Source organism: Heterodontus francisci, chromosome 16 (assembly GCF_036365525.1).
Source record: "Heterodontus francisci isolate sHetFra1 chromosome 16, sHetFra1.hap1, whole genome shotgun sequence".
NCBI classification, from domain to species: Eukaryota; Metazoa; Chordata; class Chondrichthyes; order Heterodontiformes; family Heterodontidae; genus Heterodontus; species Heterodontus francisci.
Genome location: NC_090386.1, coordinates 19420059 through 19441656, shown reverse-complemented (window position 1 = coordinate 19441656; position 21598 = coordinate 19420059). Strand labels below are relative to the sequence as shown.

The following is a 21598-nucleotide window of genomic DNA, read 5'->3' as shown; positions in this document are numbered from 1 at the left end:
ACCCAGCATGTTTTTAAAAATATCAGGGAGGCTAAGGATGAGATGTTAATTGTATTAAGAAAAAGGTAGATTAATATAAATTGACCAGCAAGTTCTGGAGATCTGAAAATATTAATTTAAATTTTTTTTTATTCATTCATGGGATGTGGGCAATGCTGGCTAGGCCCTTGCCCTTGAGAAGGTGGTGGTGAGCTGCCTTCTTGAACTGCTGGAGTCCTTGCGGGGTAGGTATACCCACAGTGCTGTTGACAGGATTTTGACGCAGCGACAGGGAAGGAACGGCGATATAGTTTCAAGTTCGGATGGAGTGTGGATTGAAGTGGAACTTGCAGGTGATGGTGTTCCCATGAATTTGCTGCCCTTGTCCTTCTAGTTGGCAGAGGTCGCAGGTTTGGACGGTACTGTCTAAGGAGCCTTGGTGCATTGCTGCTGTGCATCTTGTAGATGGTACACACTGCTGCTACTGTGCGTAGGTGGTGGAGGGAGTGAATGTTTGTGGATGGGGTGCCAATCAAGTGGGCTGCTTTGTCCTGGATAGTGTTGAACTTCTTGAGTGTCGGAGTTGCACTCATCCAGGCAAGTGGAGAATATTCCATCAGACTCCTGACTTGTGCCTTGTAGATGTTGGACAGGCTTTGGGGAGTCAGGAGGTAAGTTACTCGCCGCAGGATTCCTGGCCTCTGACCTGCTCTTGTAGCCACGGTATTTATATGGCTACTTCAGTTCAGTTTCTGGTCAATGGTAACCCCCAGGATGTTGATAGTGGGGGATTCAGCGATGGTAATGCTGTTGAATGTCAAGGGGAGATGGTTATATTCTCTCTTGTTGGAGATGGTCATTGCCTGGCACTTGTGTGGTGTGAATGTTATTTGCCACTTATCAGCCCAAGCCTGGATATTGTCCAGGTCTTGCTGAATTTCTACACGGACTGCTTCAGTATCTGAGGAGTAGCGAATGGTGCTGAACATTGTGCAATCATCAGCGAACATCCCCACTTCTGACCTTATGATTGAAGGAAGGTCATTGATGAAGCAGCTTAAGATGGTTGGGCCTAGGACACTACCCTGAGGAACACATACAGTGATGTCCTGGAGCTGAGATGGTTGACCTCAAACAACCACAACCATCTTCCTTTGTGCTAGGTACGATTCTAACCAGTGGAGAGTTTCCCCCAGATTCTCATTGACTCCAGTTTTGCTAGGGCTCCTTGATGCCATACTGGGTTAAATGCTGCCTTGATGTCAAGGGCTGTCACTCTTACCTCACTTATTGAGTTCAGCTCTTTTGTCCATGTTTGAACCAAGGCTGTAATGAGGTCAGGAACTGAGTGGCCCTGGCAGCACCCAACTGAGCGTCACTGAGCAGGTTATTGCTAAGCAAGTGCCGCTTGTCAGCACTGTTGATGACACCTTCCATCACTTTGCTGATGATTGAGAGTAGACTGATGGGGTGGAAATTGACCCAGTTGTATTTTCCCTGCTTTATGTGTACAGGACATACCGGGGCAATTTTCCACATTGCAGGGTAGATGCCAGTGTTGTAGCTGTACTGGAACAGCTTGGCTAGGGGCGCAGCAAGTTCTGGTGCACAGGTCTTCAGCACTATTGTCAGAATATTGTCAGGGCCCATAGCCTTTGCAGTATCCAGTGCCTCCAGTCATTTCTTGATATCACGTGGACTGAATCGAATTGTCTGAAAACTAGCATCTGTGATGCTGGGGACTTCAGGAGGTTGAGATGAATCATCAATTCGGCACTTCTGGCTGAAGATTGTTGCAAATGCTTCAGCCTTATCTTTCGCTCTGATGTGCTGGGCTCCCCCATCATTGAGGATGGGGATATTTGTGGAGCCACTTTCTCCAGTTAGTTTAATTGTCCACCACCATTCATGGCTGGATGTGACAGGACTGCAGAGCTTAGATCTGATCCATTGGTTATGGGATCGTTTAGCTCTGTCTATCGCATGCTGCTTACACTGTTTGGCATATAAGTAGTCCTGGTTTGTAGCTTCACCTGGGTGACACCTCATTTTGAGGTATGCCTGTTGCTGCTCCTGGCATGCCCTCCTGCACTCCTCATTGAACCAGGGTTGATCCCCAGCTTGATGGTAAGTTAGACTGGGGGATATGCTGGGCCATGAGGTTACAGATTGTGGTTGAGTACAATACTGCTGCTGATGGCCCACAGAGCCTCATGGATGCCCAGTTTTGCATTGCTAGATCTGTTCGAAATCTATCCGATTTAGCACAGTGGTAGTGCCACACAACACGATGGAGAGTATCCTCAATGTGAAGATGGGACTTTGTCTCCACAAGGACTTTGCGGTGGTCACTCCTACCAGTACTGTCATGGACAGATGCATCTGTGACAGGTAGATTGGTGAGGCTGAGTCAAGTATGTTTTTCCCTTTTGTTGGTTCCTTCACCACCTGCCGCAGACCCAGTCTAGCAGCTATGCCCTTTAGGACTCAGCCAGCTCGGTCAGTAGTGGTGCTACCGAGCCACTCTTGGTGATGGACATTGAAGTTCCCCATCAAGAGTACATTCTGCACCCTTGCCAACCTCAGTGCTTCCTCCCAGTGGTGTTCAACATGGAGGAGTACTGACTGACTCATCAGCTGAGGAGGTGGGGGGTGGCGGGTGCGGGGGAGAGCAGCAGGTGGTAATCAGCAGGAGGATTCCTTGCCCATATTTGACCTGATATCATGAGACCTCATGGGGTCCGGGGTTGATGTTGAGGATTCCCAGGGTAACTGTCTGCTTACTGTCTACCGCTGTGCTGCCACCTCTGGTGAGTCTGTCCTGCCGGTGGGACAGGACGTACTCAGGAATGGTGATGGAGGAGTCTGGGACATTGGCTGTAAGTTATGATTCAGAGACTACGAGTGTGTCAGCGTATCTCTTCATCCACTGGCTAATTTGTACCTTAATGATGGTGTGCTCATTAACACTTGTTATTTTTACAGACGGAGCCGCCCCCTTGTATTTCTAACAAAGCAGGTAATTGTTTTAATTCACCCAGAGTCACGCTTACTGCAACACTTGAAGCAGGTGTCCCTGAAGACACAGCACCTAATAATCCTGTGATTGACAATTTGATGTATTAGCTGACACGGGAAAAACCAGCTATGAAAGCTCACTCAGCACAGGGAGATCCCAAAGGGATATAATAACGTGACTCTTCATCAGCCTAGCCAAACACGCTGGACAGACCCAACATGACTATCTCTGTTTGACAAGCAAATCTCACAAAGGCACATAGAGGCTGTCAAAGTCCTGGAGGTAAATATTACACTGGACAAACCTCAACTGTTTAACTCTGACCCCTGGAATATCACTGGAATGTAGTAGAATGAGCATTAACACAGCACATCCGAACTGAAGAGTCCACTCACCCTGCTGTCCCCACTTCATGCTTGCCTTTCTCTGTTTCAATTCATGAAACTTCCTGTGACAGGCTGAGCTCGGAATGATCTTTACTGGTCACAGTTCTCACGACATACCTCAAAACCCTGGCAGCAGAACTTTTATATTCACTTTCAGAATGTGGGCGTCGCTGAAAAGGCCAGCACTCAGTGCCCATCCCTTGTTAGCTTAGAAATGGAAGGGGAGGGAATGCAGTGCAGTCTGTTGTCCTCTGCTGTTCACAAGAGCTGAAAACATGGAGAAGAAGTTGTCAGAGAACGTGGCCTATTACAGTTATGATAGAAAACATAGGATCTCAGAAGGAGGCCATTCAGCCTCTTTGATTGACCTATTAATCTGTCTCACTCCTCTAGCCTTTCCCCATTGACAGGGAGTTATTTTCCTTTTTCGTTATTTATCCAATTCCTTTTCGAAAGTTACTATTAAATCTACTTCCACCCTTTCAGGCAGTGTATTCCAGATCACAACTAGCTGCGTAATCAAATTCTCACTTTTGGTTTTTATGCCAATCGCCTTAAATCAGTATCCTCTGTCTACTGAGCAGTCTGCCACTGAAAACACTTCCTCCTTATTTACTTAATCAAAACCCTTCGTGCATTTTGAACACCTTTATGAAATCTCCTCTTTACTCTCTCTGCTGTAAGGAGAACAATCCCAGTTTCTCCACATAACTGATAACGCAACGTTTTTAAAAAAAAAGTCATTTACAGGATGTGAGTATCTCTGGCAAGACCGGCATTTATTGCTAATGAGACAGTGACAGTGAGCCAGTTTTTTTTAATACAATTGAGTGGACTACTAGGCTATTTTGAGAATCAACCTGGGGTTCCATGTTGGCAGACCAAGCAGATTTCCTTCCCTAAAGGATCCAGATGGGTTTTTTGACCGTCTGGTAGTTTCATGGTGACCATGATGGAGAGGATTCCTTTTTTTCAGTTTTATCTACTTAAATGAATTTAAACTCCCCAGCTGTTGGGGGATTTGAACTCATGTTACTGAAACAAAATTAGAAGCCACTGAATTAACAGGCCAGTAACATAACCACCATGGTGCTGTTTCCCACATTCTAACAAATCTTTTCGGCACCTGTTTTAAGATCGTATCATTTAGTTTATATTGTGTCTCCTTATTCCTCCTGCCAAAGTGCATCCATTCACACTTCTCTGAGTTAAATTTTGCCTGCCACATGTCTGCGCATTTCATCAGTCTCTGTCCTCCTGAAGTCTGCTACTATCATAGAATCATAGAGTTATACAGCACAGAAACAGGCCCTTCGGCCCATCGTGTCTGCACCGGCCATCAAGCACCTATCGACTCTAATCCCATTTTCCAGCACTTGGCCTGGAGCCTTGTATGCTATGGTGTTTCAAGTGCTCATCTAAATACTTCTTAAATGTTGTGATGGTTCCTGCCTCTACCACCTCTTCAGGCAGTGCGTTCCAGATTCCAACCACACGCTGGGCGAAATTTCTTTTCCTCAAATCCCCTCTAAACCTCCTGCCCCTTACCTTAAATCTATGCCCCCTGGTTATTGACCCCTCCGCTAAGGGAAAAAGTTTCTTCCTATCTATGCCCCTCATAATTTTGTATATCTCAATCATGTCCTCCCTCAGCCTTCTCTGCTCTAAGGAAAACAACCCTAGCCTATCCAGTCTCTCTTCATAGCTGAAACGCTCCAGCCCAGGCAACATCCTGGTGAATCTCCTCTGCACCCTCTCCAGTACAATAACATCCTTCCGATAGTGTGGTGCCCAGAACTGTACACAGGACTCCAGCTGTGGCCTAACTAGCGTTTTATACAGCTCCATCATAACCTCCCTGCTCTTATATTCTATGCCTCGGCTAATAAAGGCAAGTATCCCATATGCCTTCCGAACCATCTCATCTACCTGTGAAGAGAAAAAGATTGGTGAAGACAAATTCCCCTTACATTCAGAAACAGGGGAATTTATTATGGGGAATAAAGAAATGGCCGACCAACTAGTATGCATCCCAGAGTACTTAAGGAAGTGACCCTAGAATTAAGGGGGAGGTGGTGGCGTTGTGGTATTGTCACTGGACTAGTAGCCCAGAGACCCAGGGTATTGCTCTGGGGATATCAGTTCGAATCCCACCGCAGCAGAAGGTGGAATTTGAATTCAATTAATAAATCTGGAATTTAAAGCTAGTCTAATGATGGCCATGAAACCATTGTCGATTGTTGTAAAAACCCATCTGGTTCACTAATGTCCTTTAGGGAAGGAAATCTACTGTCCTTACCTGGTCTGGCCTACATGTGACTCTAGATCCACAGCAATGTGGTTGGCTCTTACATGCCCTCGAAATGGCCCAGCAAGCCACTCAGTTCAAGGGCAATTAGGGATGGGCAATAAATACTGGCCTGGCCTGGCCTGCGACGCCCACATCCCATGAAAGAATAAAAAAAAAAGATATAATGGATACATTGGTGGTCATCTTTCAAGATTCTATAGACCCTGGAACAGTTCCTACAGATTGGAAGGTAGCTAATGTAACCCCACTATTTAAAAAGGGAGGTAGAGAGAAAGCAGGGAATTATAGACCAGTCAGCCTGACGTCAGTAGTGGGGAAAATTCTAGAGTCCATTATCAAAGATTTTATAGCAGAATCGGGCAGAGTCAGCATGGATTTATGAAAGGGAAATCATGCTTGACAAATCTACTAGAATTCTATCAGGATGTAACTAGTAGAGTTGATGAGGGGGCGGGGGCCAATGGATGTGGTTTATTTGGACTTTCAGAAGGCTTTCGACAAAATCCCACATAAGGGATTAGCATGTAAAATTCAATGGGCTCCAGTGGGCTCTTACCTTCTCAACCAATCTCCCATGCGGATCTTATCAAAAGCCTGACTGAAGTCCATGTATACTACATCAACTGCTTTACCGTCATTTACACACCGAGTCATCTCCTCAAAAAATTAAATCAAGTTAGTTAGACATAATCTCCCCCTGACAGAGCCATGTTGACTATCACTGATTAATAGACAGTGTAGGCGGTGGCGTAGTGGTATTATCACTGGACTAGTAACCCAGAGACCCAGGGTATTTCTCTGGGGCCATGGGTTCGAATCCCACCATAGCAGAAGGTGAAATTTGAATTTAATTAATAAATCTGGAATTAAAAAGCTAGTCTAATGATGGCCATGAAAACATTGTCGATTGTTGCAAAAATACACCTGGTTCACCAATGTCCTTGAGGGAAGGAAATCTGCTGTCCTTACCTGGTCAGGCCTACATGTGACTCCAGACCCACAGCAATGTGGTTAACTCTTACATGCCCTCTGAAATGGCCTAGCAAGCCACTCAGTTGTATCCAACCGCTACAAAGTCTATAAAAAGGAATGAAACCGGACGGACCACCCGGCATCAAACAAGGCACCGGAAACGACAACGGCAAACCCAGCCCTGTTGACCCTGCAAAGTCCTCCTTACTAACATCTGGGGGCTTGTGCCAAAGTTGGGAGAGCTGTCCCACAGACTAGTCAAGCAACAGCCTGACATAGTCATACTCATGGAATCATAACTTACAGACAATGTCCCAAACACTGCCATTACCATCCCCGGGTATGTCCTGTCCCACCGGCAGGACAGACCTACCAGAGGGGGTGGCACAGTGGGAGACAGTAGGGAGGGAGTTGCACTGGGAGTCCTCAACATCGACTCTGGAATCCATTAAGTCTCATGGCATCAGGTCAAACATGGGCAAGGTAACCTCCTGCTGATTACCACCCACCGCCCTCCCTTAGCTGATGACTCAGTACTCCTCCATGTTGAACTGCATTTGGAGGAAGCACTGAGGGTGGCAAGGGCACAAAATGTACTCTGGGTGGGGGACTTCAATGTCCATCACCAAGAGTTTTTCGGTAGCACCACTACTGACCGAGCTGGCCGAGTCCTAAAGGACATAGCTGCTAGACTGGGTCTGCGGCAGGTGGTGAGGGAACCAACAAGAGGGAAAAACATACTTGACCTCATCCTCACCAATCTGCCTGCCGCAGATGCTTCTGTCCATGACAGTATTGGAAGGAGTGACCAGCACACAGTACTTTTGGAGACGAAGGCCAGCCTTCTCATTGAAGATACCCTCCATCGTGTTGTGTGGCACTATCACCGTGCTAAATGGGATATATTTCGAACAGATCTAGCAATGCAAAACTGGGCATCCATGAGGCGCTGTGGGCCATCAGTAGTAGCAGAATTGTACTCAACCACAATCTGTAAATTCATGGCCCGGCATATCTCCCAATCTACCATTACCATCAAGCCAGGAGACCAACCCTGGTTCAATGAAGAGTGCAGGAGGGCATGCCAGGAGCAGCACCAGGCATACCTCAAAATGAGGTGTCAACCTGGTGAAGCTACAACACAGGACTACTTGCATGCCAAACTGCGTAAGCAGCATGCAATAGACAGAGCTAAGCGATCCCATAACCAACGGATCAGATCTAAGCTCTGCAGTGATGCCACATCCAGCCGTGAATGGTGGTGGACAATTAAACAACTAACTGGAGGAGGTGGCTCCACAAATATCCCCATCCTCAATGATGGGGGAGCCCAGCACATCAGTGCGAAAGATAAGGCTGAAGCCTTTACAACAATCTTCAGCCAAAAGTGCCGAGTTGATGATCCATCTCGACCTCCTCCTGAACCCCCCCCGCATCACAGATGCCAGACTTCAGCCAAATCGATTCACTCCACGTGATATCAAGAAACAACTGAAGGCACTGGATACTGCAAAAGCAATGGGCCCTGACAATATTCCAGCAATAGTACAGAAGACCTGTGCTCCAGAACTTGCCGCGCCCCTAGCCAAGCTGGTCCAGTACAGCTACAACACTGGCATCTACCCTGAAATGTGGAAAATTGCCCAGGTATGTCCTGTACACAAAAAGCAGGACAAGTCCAACCCGGCCAATTACCACCCCGTCAGCCTACTCTCAATCATCAGTAAAGTGATGGAAGGTGTCATCAACAGTGCCATCAAGTGGCACTTTCCTTGCAATAACCTGCTCAGTGACGCTCAGTTTGGGGTCCGCCAGGGCCACTCAGCTCCTGACCTCATCACAGCCTTGGTTCAAACATGGACAAAAGAGCTGAACTCAAGAGGTGAGGTGAGAGTGACTGCCCTTGACATCAAGACAGCATTTGACTGAGTATGGCATCAAGGAGCCCTTGCAAAACTGAGGTCAATGGGAATCGGGGAAAACCCTCTGCTGGATGAAGTCATACCTAGCACAAAGGAAGATGGTTGTGGTTGTTGGAGGTCAATCATCTGAGCTCCAGGACATCACTGCAGGAGTTCCTCAGGGTAGTGTCCTGGGCCCAACCCATCTTCAGCTGTTTCATCAATGACCTTCCTTCAATTATAAGGTCAGAGTGGGGATGTTCGCTGATGATTGCACAATGTTCAGCACCGTTCGTGACTCCTCAGATACTGAAGCAGTCCGTGTGGAAATGCAGCAAGACCCGAACAATACCCAGGCTTGGGCTGTTAAGTGGCAACTACCATTCGCACCACACAAGTGCCAGGCAATGACCATCTCCAACAAGAGAGAATCTAACCGTCTCCCCTTGACATTCAATGACATTACCATAGCTGAATCCCCCACTATCAACATCCTATGGGCTACCATTGACCAGAAACTGAACTGGAGTAGCCATATAAATACTGTGGCTACAAGAGCAGGTCAGAGGCAAGAAATCCTGAGGCGAGTAACTCACCTCCTGACTCCCAAAAGCCTGTCCACCATCTACAAGGCACAAGTCAGGGGTGTGATGGAATACTCTCCACTTGCCTGGATGGGTGCAGCTCCAACAACACTCAAGAAGCTCGACACTATCCAGGACATAGCAGCCCGCTTGATTGGCACCCCATCCACAAACATTCACTCCCTCCACCACCGACACACAGTGGCAGCAGTGTGTACCATCTACAAGATGCACTGCAGCAATGCACCAAGGCTCCTTAGACAGCACCTTCCAAACCCGCGACCTCTACCAACTAGAAGGACAAGATAAGCAAATACATGGGAACACCACCACCTGCAAGTTCCCCTCCAAGTCACAGACCATCCTGACTTGGAACTATATCGCCGTTCCTTCACTGTCGCTGGGTCAAAATCCTGGAACTCCCTTCCTAACATCAGTGTGGGTGTACCTACCTCACATGGACTGCAGTGGTTCAAGAAGGCAGCTCACCACTACCTTCACAAGGGCAATGAGGTCGGGTAGTAAATGCTGGCATGGCCAGTGACGCCCACATCTCATGAATGAAGAAAAAAAAAATCCATTCCTCTCTATGTGGAGACTAATCCTGTCCCTGACAATTGTTTCCAACAGTTTCCCTATCATTGATGTTAGAATCAACGGCCTGTCAGTACCTGGTTTATCGCTGTTGGCTTTTATGATCACAGCGATCTGGATGGAGTGGTTGCTGAGTAACAGTGATCTGGATGGAGTGGTTGCTGAGTAACAGTGATCTGGATGGAGTGGTTGCTGAGTGACAGCGATCTGGATGGAGTGGTTGCTGAGTAACAGCGATCTGGATGGAGTGGTTGCTGAGTGACAGTGATCTGGGCGGAGTGGGTGCTGAGTAACAGTGATCTGGATGGAGTGGTTGCTGAGTGACAGTGATCTGGATGGAGAGGTTGCTGAGTGACAGTGATCTGGATGGAGTGGTTGCTGACTGACAGTGATCTGGATGGAGTGGTTGCTGAGTGACAGTGATCTGGATGGAGTGGTTGCTGAGTGACAGTGATCTGGATGGAGTGGTTGCTGAGTGACAGTGATCTGGATGGAGTGGTTGCTGAGTGACAGTGATCTGGATGGAGTGGTTGCTGAGTAACAGTGATCTGGATGGAGTGGTTGCTGAGTGAGAGTGATCTGGATGGAGTGGTTGCTGAGTGACAGTGATCTAGATGGAGTGGTTGCTGAGTGAGAGTGATCTGGATGGAGTGGTTGCTGAGTGACAGTGATCTAGATGGAGTGGTTGCTGAGTGAGAGTGATCTGGATGGAGTGGTTGCTGAGAGACAGTGAAATGGATGGAGTGGTTGCTGAGTGAGAGTGATCTGTATGGAGTGGTTGTTGAGTGACAGTGATCTGGATGGAGTGGTTGTTGAGTGACAGTGATCTGGATGGAGTGGTTGCTGAGAGACAGTGATCTGGAAGGAGTGGTTGCTGAGTGACAGTGATCTAGATGGAGTGGTTGCTGAGTGAGAGTGATCTGGATGGAGTGGTTGTTGAGTGACAGTGATCTGGATGGAGTGGTTGCTGAGAGACAGTGATCTGGATGGAGTGGTTGCTGAGTAACAGTGATCTAGATGGAGTGGTTGCTGAGAGACAGTGATCTGGATGGAGTGGTTGCTGAGTAACAGTGATCTGGATGGAGTGGTTGTTGAGTGACAGTGATCTAGATGGAGTGGTTGCTGAGTGACAGTGAGCTGGATGGAGTGGTTGCTGAGAGACAGTGATCTGGATGGAGTGGTTGCTGAGTGACAGTGATCTGGATGGAGTGGTTGCTGAGTGACAGTGATCTGGATGGAGTGGTTGCTGAGTAACAGTGATCTGGATGGAGTGGTTGTTGAGTGACAGTGATCTAGATGGAGTCGTTGCTGAGAGACAGTGATCTGGATGGAGTGGTTGTTGAGTGACAGTGATCTGGATGGAGTGGTTGCTGAGTAACAGTGATCTGGATGGAGTGGTTGTTGAGTGGCAGTGATTTAGATGGAGTGGTTGCTGAGTGACAGTGATCTGGATGGAGTGGTTGTTGAGTGACAGTGATCGAGATGGAGTGGTTGCTGAGTGACAGTGATCTGGATGGAGTCGTTGCTGAGTGACAGTGATCTGGATGGAGTGGTTGCTGAGAGACAGTGATCTAGATGGAGTGGCTGCTGAGTAACAGTGATCTGGATGGAGTGGTTGCTGAGTGACAGTGATCTGGATGGAGTGGTTGTTGAGTGACAGTGATCTAGATGGAGTGGTTGCTGAGTGACAGTGATCTGGATGGAGTGGTTGTTGAGTGACAGTGATCTAGATGGTGTGGTTGTTGAGTGACAGTGATCTGGATGGAGTGGTTGTTGAATGACAGTGATCTAGATGGAGTGGTTGTTGAGTGACAGTGATCTGGATGGAGTGGTTGCTGAGTGACAGTGATCTAGATGGAGTGGTTGCTGAGAGACAGTGATCTGGATGGAGTGGTTGCTGAGAGACAGAGATCTGGATGGAGTGGTTGCTGAGTGACAGTGATCTGGATGGAGTGGTTGCTGAGTAACAGTGATCTGGATGGAGTGGTTGTTGAGTGACAGTGATCTGGATGGAGTGGTTGCTGAGTGACAGTGATCTGGATGGAGTGGTTGCTGAGAGACAGTGATCTGGATGGAGTGGTTGCTGAGTAACAGTGATCTGGATGGAGTGGTTGTTGAGTGACAGTGATCTGGATGGAGTGGTTGTTGAGTGACAGTGATCTAGATGGAGTGGTTGTTGAGTGACAGTGATCTGGATGGAGTGGTTGCTGAGTGACAGTGATCTGGATGGAGTGGTTGCTGAGAGACAGTGATCTGGATGGAGTGGTTGCTGAGTGACAGTGATCTGGATGGAGTGGTTGCTGAGTAACAGTGATCTGGATGGAGTGGTTGTTGAGTGACAGTGATCTGGATGGAGTGGTTGCTGAGTGACAGCGATCTGGATGGAGTGGTTGCTGAGAGACAGTGATCTGGATGGAGTGGTTGCTGAGTAACAGTGATCTGGATGGAGTGGTTGCTGAGAGACAGTGATCTGGATGGAGTGGTTGCTGAGTGACAGCGATCTAGATGGAGTGGTTGCTGAGAGACAGTGATCTGGATGGAGCCGTTGCTGAGTGACAGTGATCTGGATGGAGTGGTTGCTGAGTGACAGTGATCTAGATGGAGTGGTTGTTGAGTGACAGTGATCTAGATGGAGTGGTTGTTGAGTGACAGTGATCTGGATGGAGTGGTTGCTGAGTGACAGTGATCTGGATGGAGTGGTTGCTGAGTGACAGTGATCTGGATGGAGTGGTTGATGAGTGACAGTGATCTGGATGGAGTGGTTGCTGAGAGACAGTGATCTGGATGGAGTGGTTGTTGAGTGACAGTGATCTGGATGGAGTGGTTGCTGAGAGACAGTGATCTGGATGGAGTGGTTGCTGAGTGACAGTGATCTAGATGGAGTGGTTGTTGAGTGACAGTGATCAAGATGGAGTGGTTGTTGACTGACAGTGATCTGGATGGAGTGGTTTCTGAGTGACAGTGATCTGGATGGACTGGTTGATGAGTGACAGTGATCTAGATGGAGTGGTTGTTGAGTGACAGTGATCTGGATGGAGTGGTTGCTGAGTGACAGTGATCTAGATGGAGTGGTTGCTGAGAGACAGTGATCTGGATGGAGTGGTTGCTGAGAGACAGTGATCTGGATGGAGTGGTTGCTGAGTGACAGTGATCTGGATGGAGTGGTTGCTGAGTAACAGTGATCTGGATGGAGTGGTTGTTGAGTGACAGTGATCTGGATGGAGTGGTTGCTGAGTGACAGTGATCTGGATGGAGTGGTTGCTGAGAGACAGTGATCTGGATGGAGTGGCTGCTGAGTAACAGTGATCTGGATGGAGTGGTTGCTGAGTAACAGTGACCTGGATGGAGTGGTTGCTGAGAGACAGTGATCTGGATGGAGTGGTTGCTGAGTGACAGTGATCTAGATGGAGTGGTTGCTGAGAGACAGTGATCTGGATGGAGTGGTTGCTGAGTGACAGTGATCTGGATGGAGTGGTTGCTGAGTGACAGTGATCTAGATGGAGTGGTTGTTGAGTGACAGTGATCTAGATGGAGTGGTTGTTGAGTGACAGTGATCTGGATGGAGTGGTTGCTGAGTGACAGTGATCTGGATGGAGTGGTTGCTGAGTGACAGTGATCTGGATGGAGTGGTTGATGAGTGACAGTGATCTGGATGGAGTGGTTGCTGAGAGACAGTGATCTGGATGGAGTGGTTGTTGAGTGACAGTGATCTGGATGGAGTGGTTGCTGAGTGACAGTGATCTAGATGGAGTGGTTGCTGAGAGACAGTGATCTGGATGGAGTGGTTGATGAGAGACAGTGATCTGGATGGAGTCGTTGCTGAGTGACAGTGATCTAGATGGAGTGGTTGCTGAGAGACAGTGATCTGGATGGAGTGGTTGTTGAGTGACAGTTATCTGGATGGAGTGGTTGCTGAGTAACTGTTATCTAGATGGAGTGGTTGTTGAGTGACAGTGATCTGGATGGAGTCGTTGCTGAGTGACAGTGATCTGGATGGAGTGGTTGATGAGAGACAGTGATCTGGATGGAGTGGTTGTTGAGTGACAGTGATCTGGATGGAGTGGTTGCTGAGTGACAGTGATCTAGATGGAGTGGTTGCTGAGAGACAGTGATCTGGATGGAGTGGTTGCTGAGAGACAGTGATCTGGATGGAGTGGTTGCTGAGTGACAGTGATCTGGATGGAGTGGTTGCTGAGTAACAGTGATCTGGATGGAGTGGTTGTTGAGTGACAGTGATCTGGATGGAGTGGTTGCTGAGTGACAGTGATCTGGATGGAGTGGTTGCTGAGAGACAGTGATCTGGATGGAGTGGTTGCTGAGTAACAGTGATCTGGATGGAGTGGTTGCTGAGAGACAGTGATCTGGATGGAGTGGTTGCTGAGTGACAGTGATCTAGATGGAGTGGTTGCTGAGAGACAGTGATCTGGATGGAGTGGTTGCTGAGTGACAGTGATCTGGATGGAGTGGTTGCTGAGTGACAGTGATCTAGATGGAGTGGTTGTTGAGTGACAGTGATCTAGATGGAGTGGTTGTTGAGTGACAGTGATCTGGATGGAGTGGTTGCTGAGTGACAGTGATCTGGATGGAGTGGTTGCTGAGTGACAGTGATCTGGATGGAGTGGTTGATGAGTGACAGTGATCTGGATGGAGTGGTTGCTGAGAGACAGTGATCTGGATGGAGTGGTTGTTGAGTGACAGTGATCTGGATGGAGTGGTTGCTGAGTGACAGTGATCTAGATGGAGTGGTTGCTGAGAGACAGTGATCTGGATGGAGTGGTTGATGAGAGACAGTGATCTGGATGGAGTCGTTGCTGAGTGACAGTGATCTAGATGGAGTGGTTGCTGAGAGACAGTGATCTGGATGGAGTGGTTGTTGAGTGACAGTTACCTGGATGGAGTGGTTGCTGAGTAACTGTGATCTAGATGGAGTGGTTGCTGAGAGACAGTGATCTGGATGGAGTCGTTGCTGAGTGACAGTGATCTGGATGGAGTGGTTGCTGAGTGACAGTGATCTAGATGGAGTGGTTGTTGAGTGACAGTGATCTAGATGGAGTGGTTGTTGAGTGACAGTGATCTGGATGGAGTGGTTGCTGAGTGACAGTGATCTGGATGGAGTGGTTGCTGAGTGACAGTGATCTGGATGGAGTGGTTGATGAGTGACAGTGATCTGGATGGAGTGGTTGCTGAGAGACAGTGATCTGGATGGAGTGGTTGTTGAGTGACAGTGATCTGGATGGAGTGGTTGCTGAGAGACAGTGATCTGGATGGAGTGGTTGCTGAGTGACAGTGATCTAGATGGAGTGGTTGTTGAGTGACAGTGATCAGGATGGAGTGGTTGTTGACTGACAGTGATCTGGATGGAGTGGTTGCTGAGTGACAGTGATCTGGATGGACTGGTTGATGAGTGACAGTGATCTAGATGGAGTGGTTGTTGAGTGACAGTGATCTGGATGGAGTGGTTGCTGAGTGACAGTGATCTAGATGGAGTGGTTGCTGAGAGACAGTGATCTGGATGGAGTGGTTGCTGAGAGACAGTGATCTGGATGGAGTGGTTGCTGAGTGACAGTGATCTGGATGGAGTGGTTGCTGAGTAACAGTGATCTGGATGGAGTGGTTGTTGAGTGACAGTGATCTGGATGGAGTGGTTGCTGAGTGACAGTGATCTGGATGGAGTGGTTGCTGAGAGACAGTGATCTGGATGGAGTGGCTGCTGAGTAACAGTGATCTGGATGGAGTGGTTGCTGAGTAACAGTGATCTGGATGGAGTGGTTGCTGAGAGACAGTGATCTGGATGGAGTGGTTGCTGAGTGACAGTGATCTAGATGGAGTGGTTGCTGAGAGACAGTGATCTGGATGGAGTGGTTGCTGAGTGACAGTGATCTGGATGGAGTGGTTGCTGAGTGACAGTGATCTAGATGGAGTGGTTGTTGAGTGACAGTGATCTAGATGGAGTGGTTGTTGAGTGACAGTGATCTGGATGGAGTGGTTGCTGAGTGACAGTGATCTGGATGGAGTGGTTGCTGAGTGACAGTGATCTGGATGGAGTGGTTGATGAGTGACAGTGATCTGGATGGAGTGGTTGCTGAGAGACAGTGATCTGGATGGAGTGGTTGTTGAGTGACAGTGATCTGGATGGAGTGGTTGCTGAGTGACAGTGATCTAGATGGAGTGGTTGCTGAGAGACAGTGATCTGGATGGAGTGGTTGATGAGAGACAGTGATCTGGATGGAGTCGTTGCTGAGTGACAGTGATCTAGATGGAGTGGTTGCTGAGAGACAGTGATCTGGATGGAGTGGTTGTTGAGTGACAGTGATCTGGATGGAGTGGTTGCTGAGTAACTGTGATCTAGATGGAGTGGTTGTTGAGTGACAGTGATCTGGATGGAGTCGTTGCTGAGTGACAGTGATCTGGATGGAGTGGTTGATGAGAGACAGTGATCTGGATGGAGTGGTTGTTGAGTGACAGTGATCTGGATGGAGTGGTTGCTGAGTGACAGTGATCTAGATGGAGTGGTTGCTGAGAGACAGTGATCTGGATGGAGTGGTTGCTGAGAGACAGTGATCTGGATGGAGTGGTTGCTGAGTGACAGTGATCTGGATGGAGTGGTTGCTGAGTAACAGTGATCTGGATGGAGTGGTTGTTGAGTGACAGTGATCTGGATGGAGTGGTTGCTGAGTGACAGTGATCTGGATGGAGTGGTTGCTGAGAGACAGTGATCTGGATGGAGTGGTTGCTGAGTAACAGTGATCTGGATGGAGTGGTTGCTGAGAGACAGTGATCTGGATGGAGTGGTTGCTGAGTGACAGCGATCTAGATGGAGTGGTTGCTGAGAGACAGTGATCTGGATGGAGTCGTTGCTGAGTGACAGTGATCTGGATGGAGTGGTTGCTGAGTGACAGTGATATAGATGGAGTGGTTGTTGAGTGACAGTGATCTAGATGGAGTGGTTGTTGAGTGACAGTGATCTGGATGGAGTGGTTGCTGAGTGACAGTGATCTGGATGGAGTGGTTGCTGAGTGACAGTGATCTGGATGGAGTGGTTGATGAGTGACAGTGATCTGGATGGAGTGGTTGCTGAGAGACAGTGATCTGGATGGAGTGGTTGTTGAGTGACAGTGATCTGGATGGAGTGTTTGCTGAGAGACAGTGATCTGGATGGAGTGGTTGCTGAGTGACAGTGATCTAGATGGAGTGGTTGTTGAGTGAGAGTGATCTAGATGGAGTGGTTGTTGACTGACAGTGATCTGGATGGAGTGGTTGCTGAGTGACAGTGAGCTGCATGGAGTGGTTGATGAGTGACAGTGATCTAGATGGAGTGGTTGTTGAGTGACAGTGATCTGGATGGAGTGGTTGCTGAGTGACAGTGATCTAGATGGAGTGGTTGCTGAGAGACAGTGATCTGGATGGAGTGGTTGCTGAGAGACAGTGATCTGGATGGAGTGGTTGCTGAGTGACAGTGATCTGGATGGAGTGGTTGCTGAGTAACAGTGATCTGGATGGAGTGGTTGTTGAGTGACAGTGATCTGGATGGAGTGGTTGCTGAGTGACAGTGATCTGGATGGAGTGGTTGCTGAGAGACAGTGATCTGGATGGAGTGGTTGCTGAGTAACAGTGATCTGGATGGAGTGGTTGCTGAGTAACAGTGATCTGGATGGAGTGGTTGCTGAGAGACAGTGATCTGGATGGAGTGGTTGCTGAGTGACAGTGATCTAGATGGAGTGGTTGCTGAGAGACAGTGATCTGGATGGAGTGGTTGCTGAGTGACAGTGATCTGGATGGAGTGGTTGCTGAGTGACAGTGATCTAGATGGAGTAGTTGTTGAGTGACAGTGATCTAGATGGAGTGGTTGTTGAGTGACAGTGATCTGGATGGAGTGGTTGCTGAGTGAGAGTGATCTGGATGGAGTGGTTGTTGAGTGACAGTGATCTGGATGGAGTGGTTGCTGAGTGACAGTGATCTAGATGGAGTGGTTGCCGAGAGACAGTGATCTGGATGGAGTGGTTGATGAGAGACAGTGATCTGGATGGAGTCGTTGTTGAGTGACAGTGATCTGGATGGAGTCGTTGCTGAGTGACAGTGATCTAGATGGAGTGGTTGCTGAGAGACAGTGATCTGGATGGAGTGGTTGTTGAGTGACAGTGATCTGGATGGAGTGGTTGCTGAGTAACTGTGATCTAGATGGAGTGGTTGTTGAGTGACAGTGATCTGGATGGAGTCGTTGCTGAGTGACAGTGATCTAGATGGAGTGGTTGTTGAATGACAGTGATCTGGATGGAGTGGTTGATGAGAGACAGTGATCTGGATGGAGTGGTTGTTGAGTGACAGTGATCTGGATGGAGTGGTTGCTGAGTGACAGTGATCTTGATGGAGTGGTTGCTGAGAGACAGTGATCTGGATGGAGTGGTTGTTGAGTGACAGTGAACTGGATGGAGTGGTTGCTGAGTGACAGTGATCTGGATGGAGTGGTTGCTGAGTGACAGTGATCTAGATGGAGTGGTTGCTGAGAGACAGTGATCTGGATGGAGTGGTTGCTGAGAGACAGTGATCTGGATGGAGTGGTTGCTGAGTGACAGTGATCTGGATGGAGTGGTTGCTGAGTAACAGTGATCTGGATGGAGTGGTTGTTGAGTGACAGTGATCTGGATGGAGTGGTTGCTGAGTGACAGTGATCTGGATGGAGTGGTTGCTGAGAGACAGTGATCTGGATGGAGTGGTTGCTGAGTAACAGTGATCTGGATGGAGTGGTTGCTGAGAGACAGTGATCTGGATGGAGTGGTTGCTGAGTGACAGCGATCTAGATGGAGTGGTTGCTGAGAGACAGTGATCTGGATGGAGTCGATGCTGAGTGACAGTGATCTGGATGGAGTGGTTGCTGAGTGACAGTGATATAGATGGAGTGGTTGTTGAGTGACAGTGATCTAGATGGAGTGGTTGTTGAGTGACAGTGATCTGGATGGAGTGGTTGCTGAGTGACAGTGATCTGGATGGAGTGGTTGCTGAGTGACAGTGATCTGGATGGAGTGGTTGATGAGTGACAGTGATCTGGATGGAGTGGTTGCTGAGAGACAGTGATCTGGATGGAGTGGTTGTTGAGTGACAGTGATCTGGATGGAGTGTTTGCTGAGAGACAGTGATCTGGATGGAGTGGTTGCTGAGTGACAGTGATCTAGATGGAGTGGTTGTTGAGTGAGAGTGATCTAGATGGAGTGGTTGTTGACTGACAGTGATCTGGATGGAGTGGTTGCTGAGTGACAGTGAGCTGGATGGAGTGGTTGATGAGTGACAGTGATCTAGATGGAGTGGTTGTTGAGTGACAGTGATCTGGATGGAGTGGTTGCTGAGTGACAGTGATCTAGACGGAGTGGTTGCTGAGAGACAGTGATCTGGATGGAGTGGTTGCTGAGAGACAGTGATCTGGATGGAGTGGTTGCTGAGTGACAGTGATCTGGATGGAGTGGTTGCTGAGTAACAGTGATCTGGATGGAGTGGTTGTTGAGTGACAGTGATCTGGATGGAGTGGTTGCTGAGTGACAGTGATCTGGATGGAGTGGTTGCTGAGAGACAGTGATCTGGATGGAGTGGTTGCTGAGTAACAGTGATCTGGATGGAGTGGTTGCTGAGTAACAGTGATCTGGATGGAGTGGTTGCTGAGAGACAGTGATCTGGATGGAGTGGTTGCTGAGTGACAGTGATCTAGATGGAGTGGTTGCTGAGAGACAGTGATCTGGATGGAGTGGTTGCTGAGTGACAGTGATCTGGATGGAGTGGTTGCTGAGTGACAGTGATCTAGATGGAGTAGTTGTTGAGTGACAGTGATCTAGATGGAGTGGTTGTTGAGTGACAGTGATCTGGATGGAGTGGTTGCTGAGTGAGAGTGATCTGGATGGAGTGGTTGTTGAGTGACAGTGATCTGGATGGAGTGGTTGCTGAGTGACAGTGATCTAGATGGACTGGTTGCCGAGAGACAGTGATCTGGATGGAGTGGTTGATGAGAGACAGTGATCTGGATGGAGTCGTTGTTGAGTGACAGTGATCTGGATGGAGTCGTTGCTGAGTGACAGTGATCTAGATGGAGTGGTTGCTGAGAGACAGTGATCTGGATGGAGTGGTTGTTGAGTGACAGTGATCTGGATGGAGTGGTTGCTGAGTAACTGTGATCTAGATGGAGTGGTTGTTGAGTGACAGTGATCTGGATGGAGTCGTTGCTGAGTGACAGTGATCTAGATGGAGTGGTTGTTGAATGACAGTGATCTGGATGGAGTGGTTGATGAGAGACAGTGATCTGGATGGAGTGGTTGTTGAGTGACAGTGATCTGGATGGAGTGGTTGCTGAGTGACAGTGATCTTGATGGAGTGGTTGCTGAGAGACAGTGATCTGGATGGAGTGGTTGTTGAGTGACAGTGATCTGGATGGAGTGGTTGCTGAGTAACAGTGATCTGGATGGAGTGGATGCAGAGTGACAGTGATCTGGATGGAGTGGTTGCTGAGTAACAGTGATCTGGATGGAGTGGTTGTTGAATGACAGTGATCTGGATGGAGTGGTTGCTGAGTAACAGTGAGCTGGATGGAGTGGTTGCTGAGTGACAGTGATCTGGATGGAGTGGTTGCTGAGTAACAGTGATCTGGTTGGAGTGGTTGTTGAATGACAGTGATCTGGATGGAGTGGTTGCTGAATAACAGTGATCTGGATGGAGTGGTTGCTGAGTGACAGTGATCTGGATGGAGTGGTTGCTGAGTAACATTGATCTGGATGGAGTGGTTGCTGAATGACAGTGATCTGGATGGAGTGGTTGTTGAATGACAGTGATCTGGATGGAGTGGTTGTTGAGTGACAGTGATCTGGATGGAGCGGTTGTTGAGTAACAGTGATCTGGATGAAGTGGTTGCTGAGTGACAGTGATCTGGATGGAGTGGTTGCTGAGTGACAGTGATCTGGATGGAGTGGTTGTTGAATGACAGTGATCTGGATGGAGTGGTTGCTGAGTGAGAGTGATCTGGATGGAGTGGTTGCTGAGTGACAGTGATCTGGATGGCGTGGTTGCTGAGAGACAGTGATCTGGATGGAGTGGTTGCTGAGAGACAGTGATCTGGATGGAGTGGTTGCTGAGTGACAGTGATCTGGATGGAGTGGTTCCTGAGTAACAGTGATCTGGATGGAGTGGTTGTTGAGTGACAGTGATCTGGATGGAGTGGTTGCTGAGTGAAAGTGATCTGGATGGAGTGGTTGCTGAGAGACAGTGATCTGGATGGAGTGGTTGCTGAGTAACAGTGATCTGGATGGAGTGGTTGCTGAGTAACAGAGATCTGGATGGAGTGGTTGCTGAGAGACAGTGATCTGGATGGAGTGGTTGCTGAGTGACAGTGATCTAGATGGAGTGGTTGCTGAGAGACAGTGATCCGGATGGAGTGGTTGCTGAGTGACAGTGATCTGGATGGAGTGGTTGCTGAGTGACAGTGATCTAGATGGAGTGGTTGTTGAGTGACAGTGAACTAGATGGAGTGGTTGCTGAGTGACAGTGATCTGGATGGAGTGGTTGCTGGGTGACAGTGATCTGGATGGAGTGGTTGATGAGTGACAGTGATCTGGTTGGAGTGGTTGCTGAGAGACAGTGATCTGGATGAAGTCGTTGTTGAGTGACAGTGATCTGGATGGAGTGGTTGCTGAGTGACAGTGATCTAGATGGAGTGGTTGCTGAGAGACAGTGATCTGGATGGAGTGGTTGATGAGAGACAGTGATCTGGATGGAGTCGTTGTTGAGTGACAGTGATCTGGATGGAGTGGTTGCTGAGTGACAGTGATCTAGATGGAGTGGTTGCTGGGAGACAGTGATCTGGATGGAGTGGTTGTTGA

General features: G+C 48.5%; 1 protein-coding gene across 3 annotated transcripts in view; it reads right to left on the bottom strand.

Annotated features, from left to right (window-relative positions):
- The window catches only part of LOC137378431 (CD83 antigen-like), a 49739-nt gene extending 45912 nt beyond the window's left edge, over positions 1-3827 (bottom strand). For 2 of the 3 annotated variants that reach the window (XM_068048760.1, XM_068048762.1), the window contains exon 1: positions 3394-3781. In XM_068048760.1, the coding sequence (XP_067904861.1) occupies positions 3394-3412 (19 nt within the window). In that variant the 5' untranslated portion in view covers positions 3413-3781. Of the gene's footprint in view, positions 1-3393 lie in introns of all 3 variants that reach the window. The other variant, XM_068048761.1, reaches the window with a different exon arrangement.
- Between the last annotated feature and the right edge of the window lie 17771 nt (positions 3828-21598).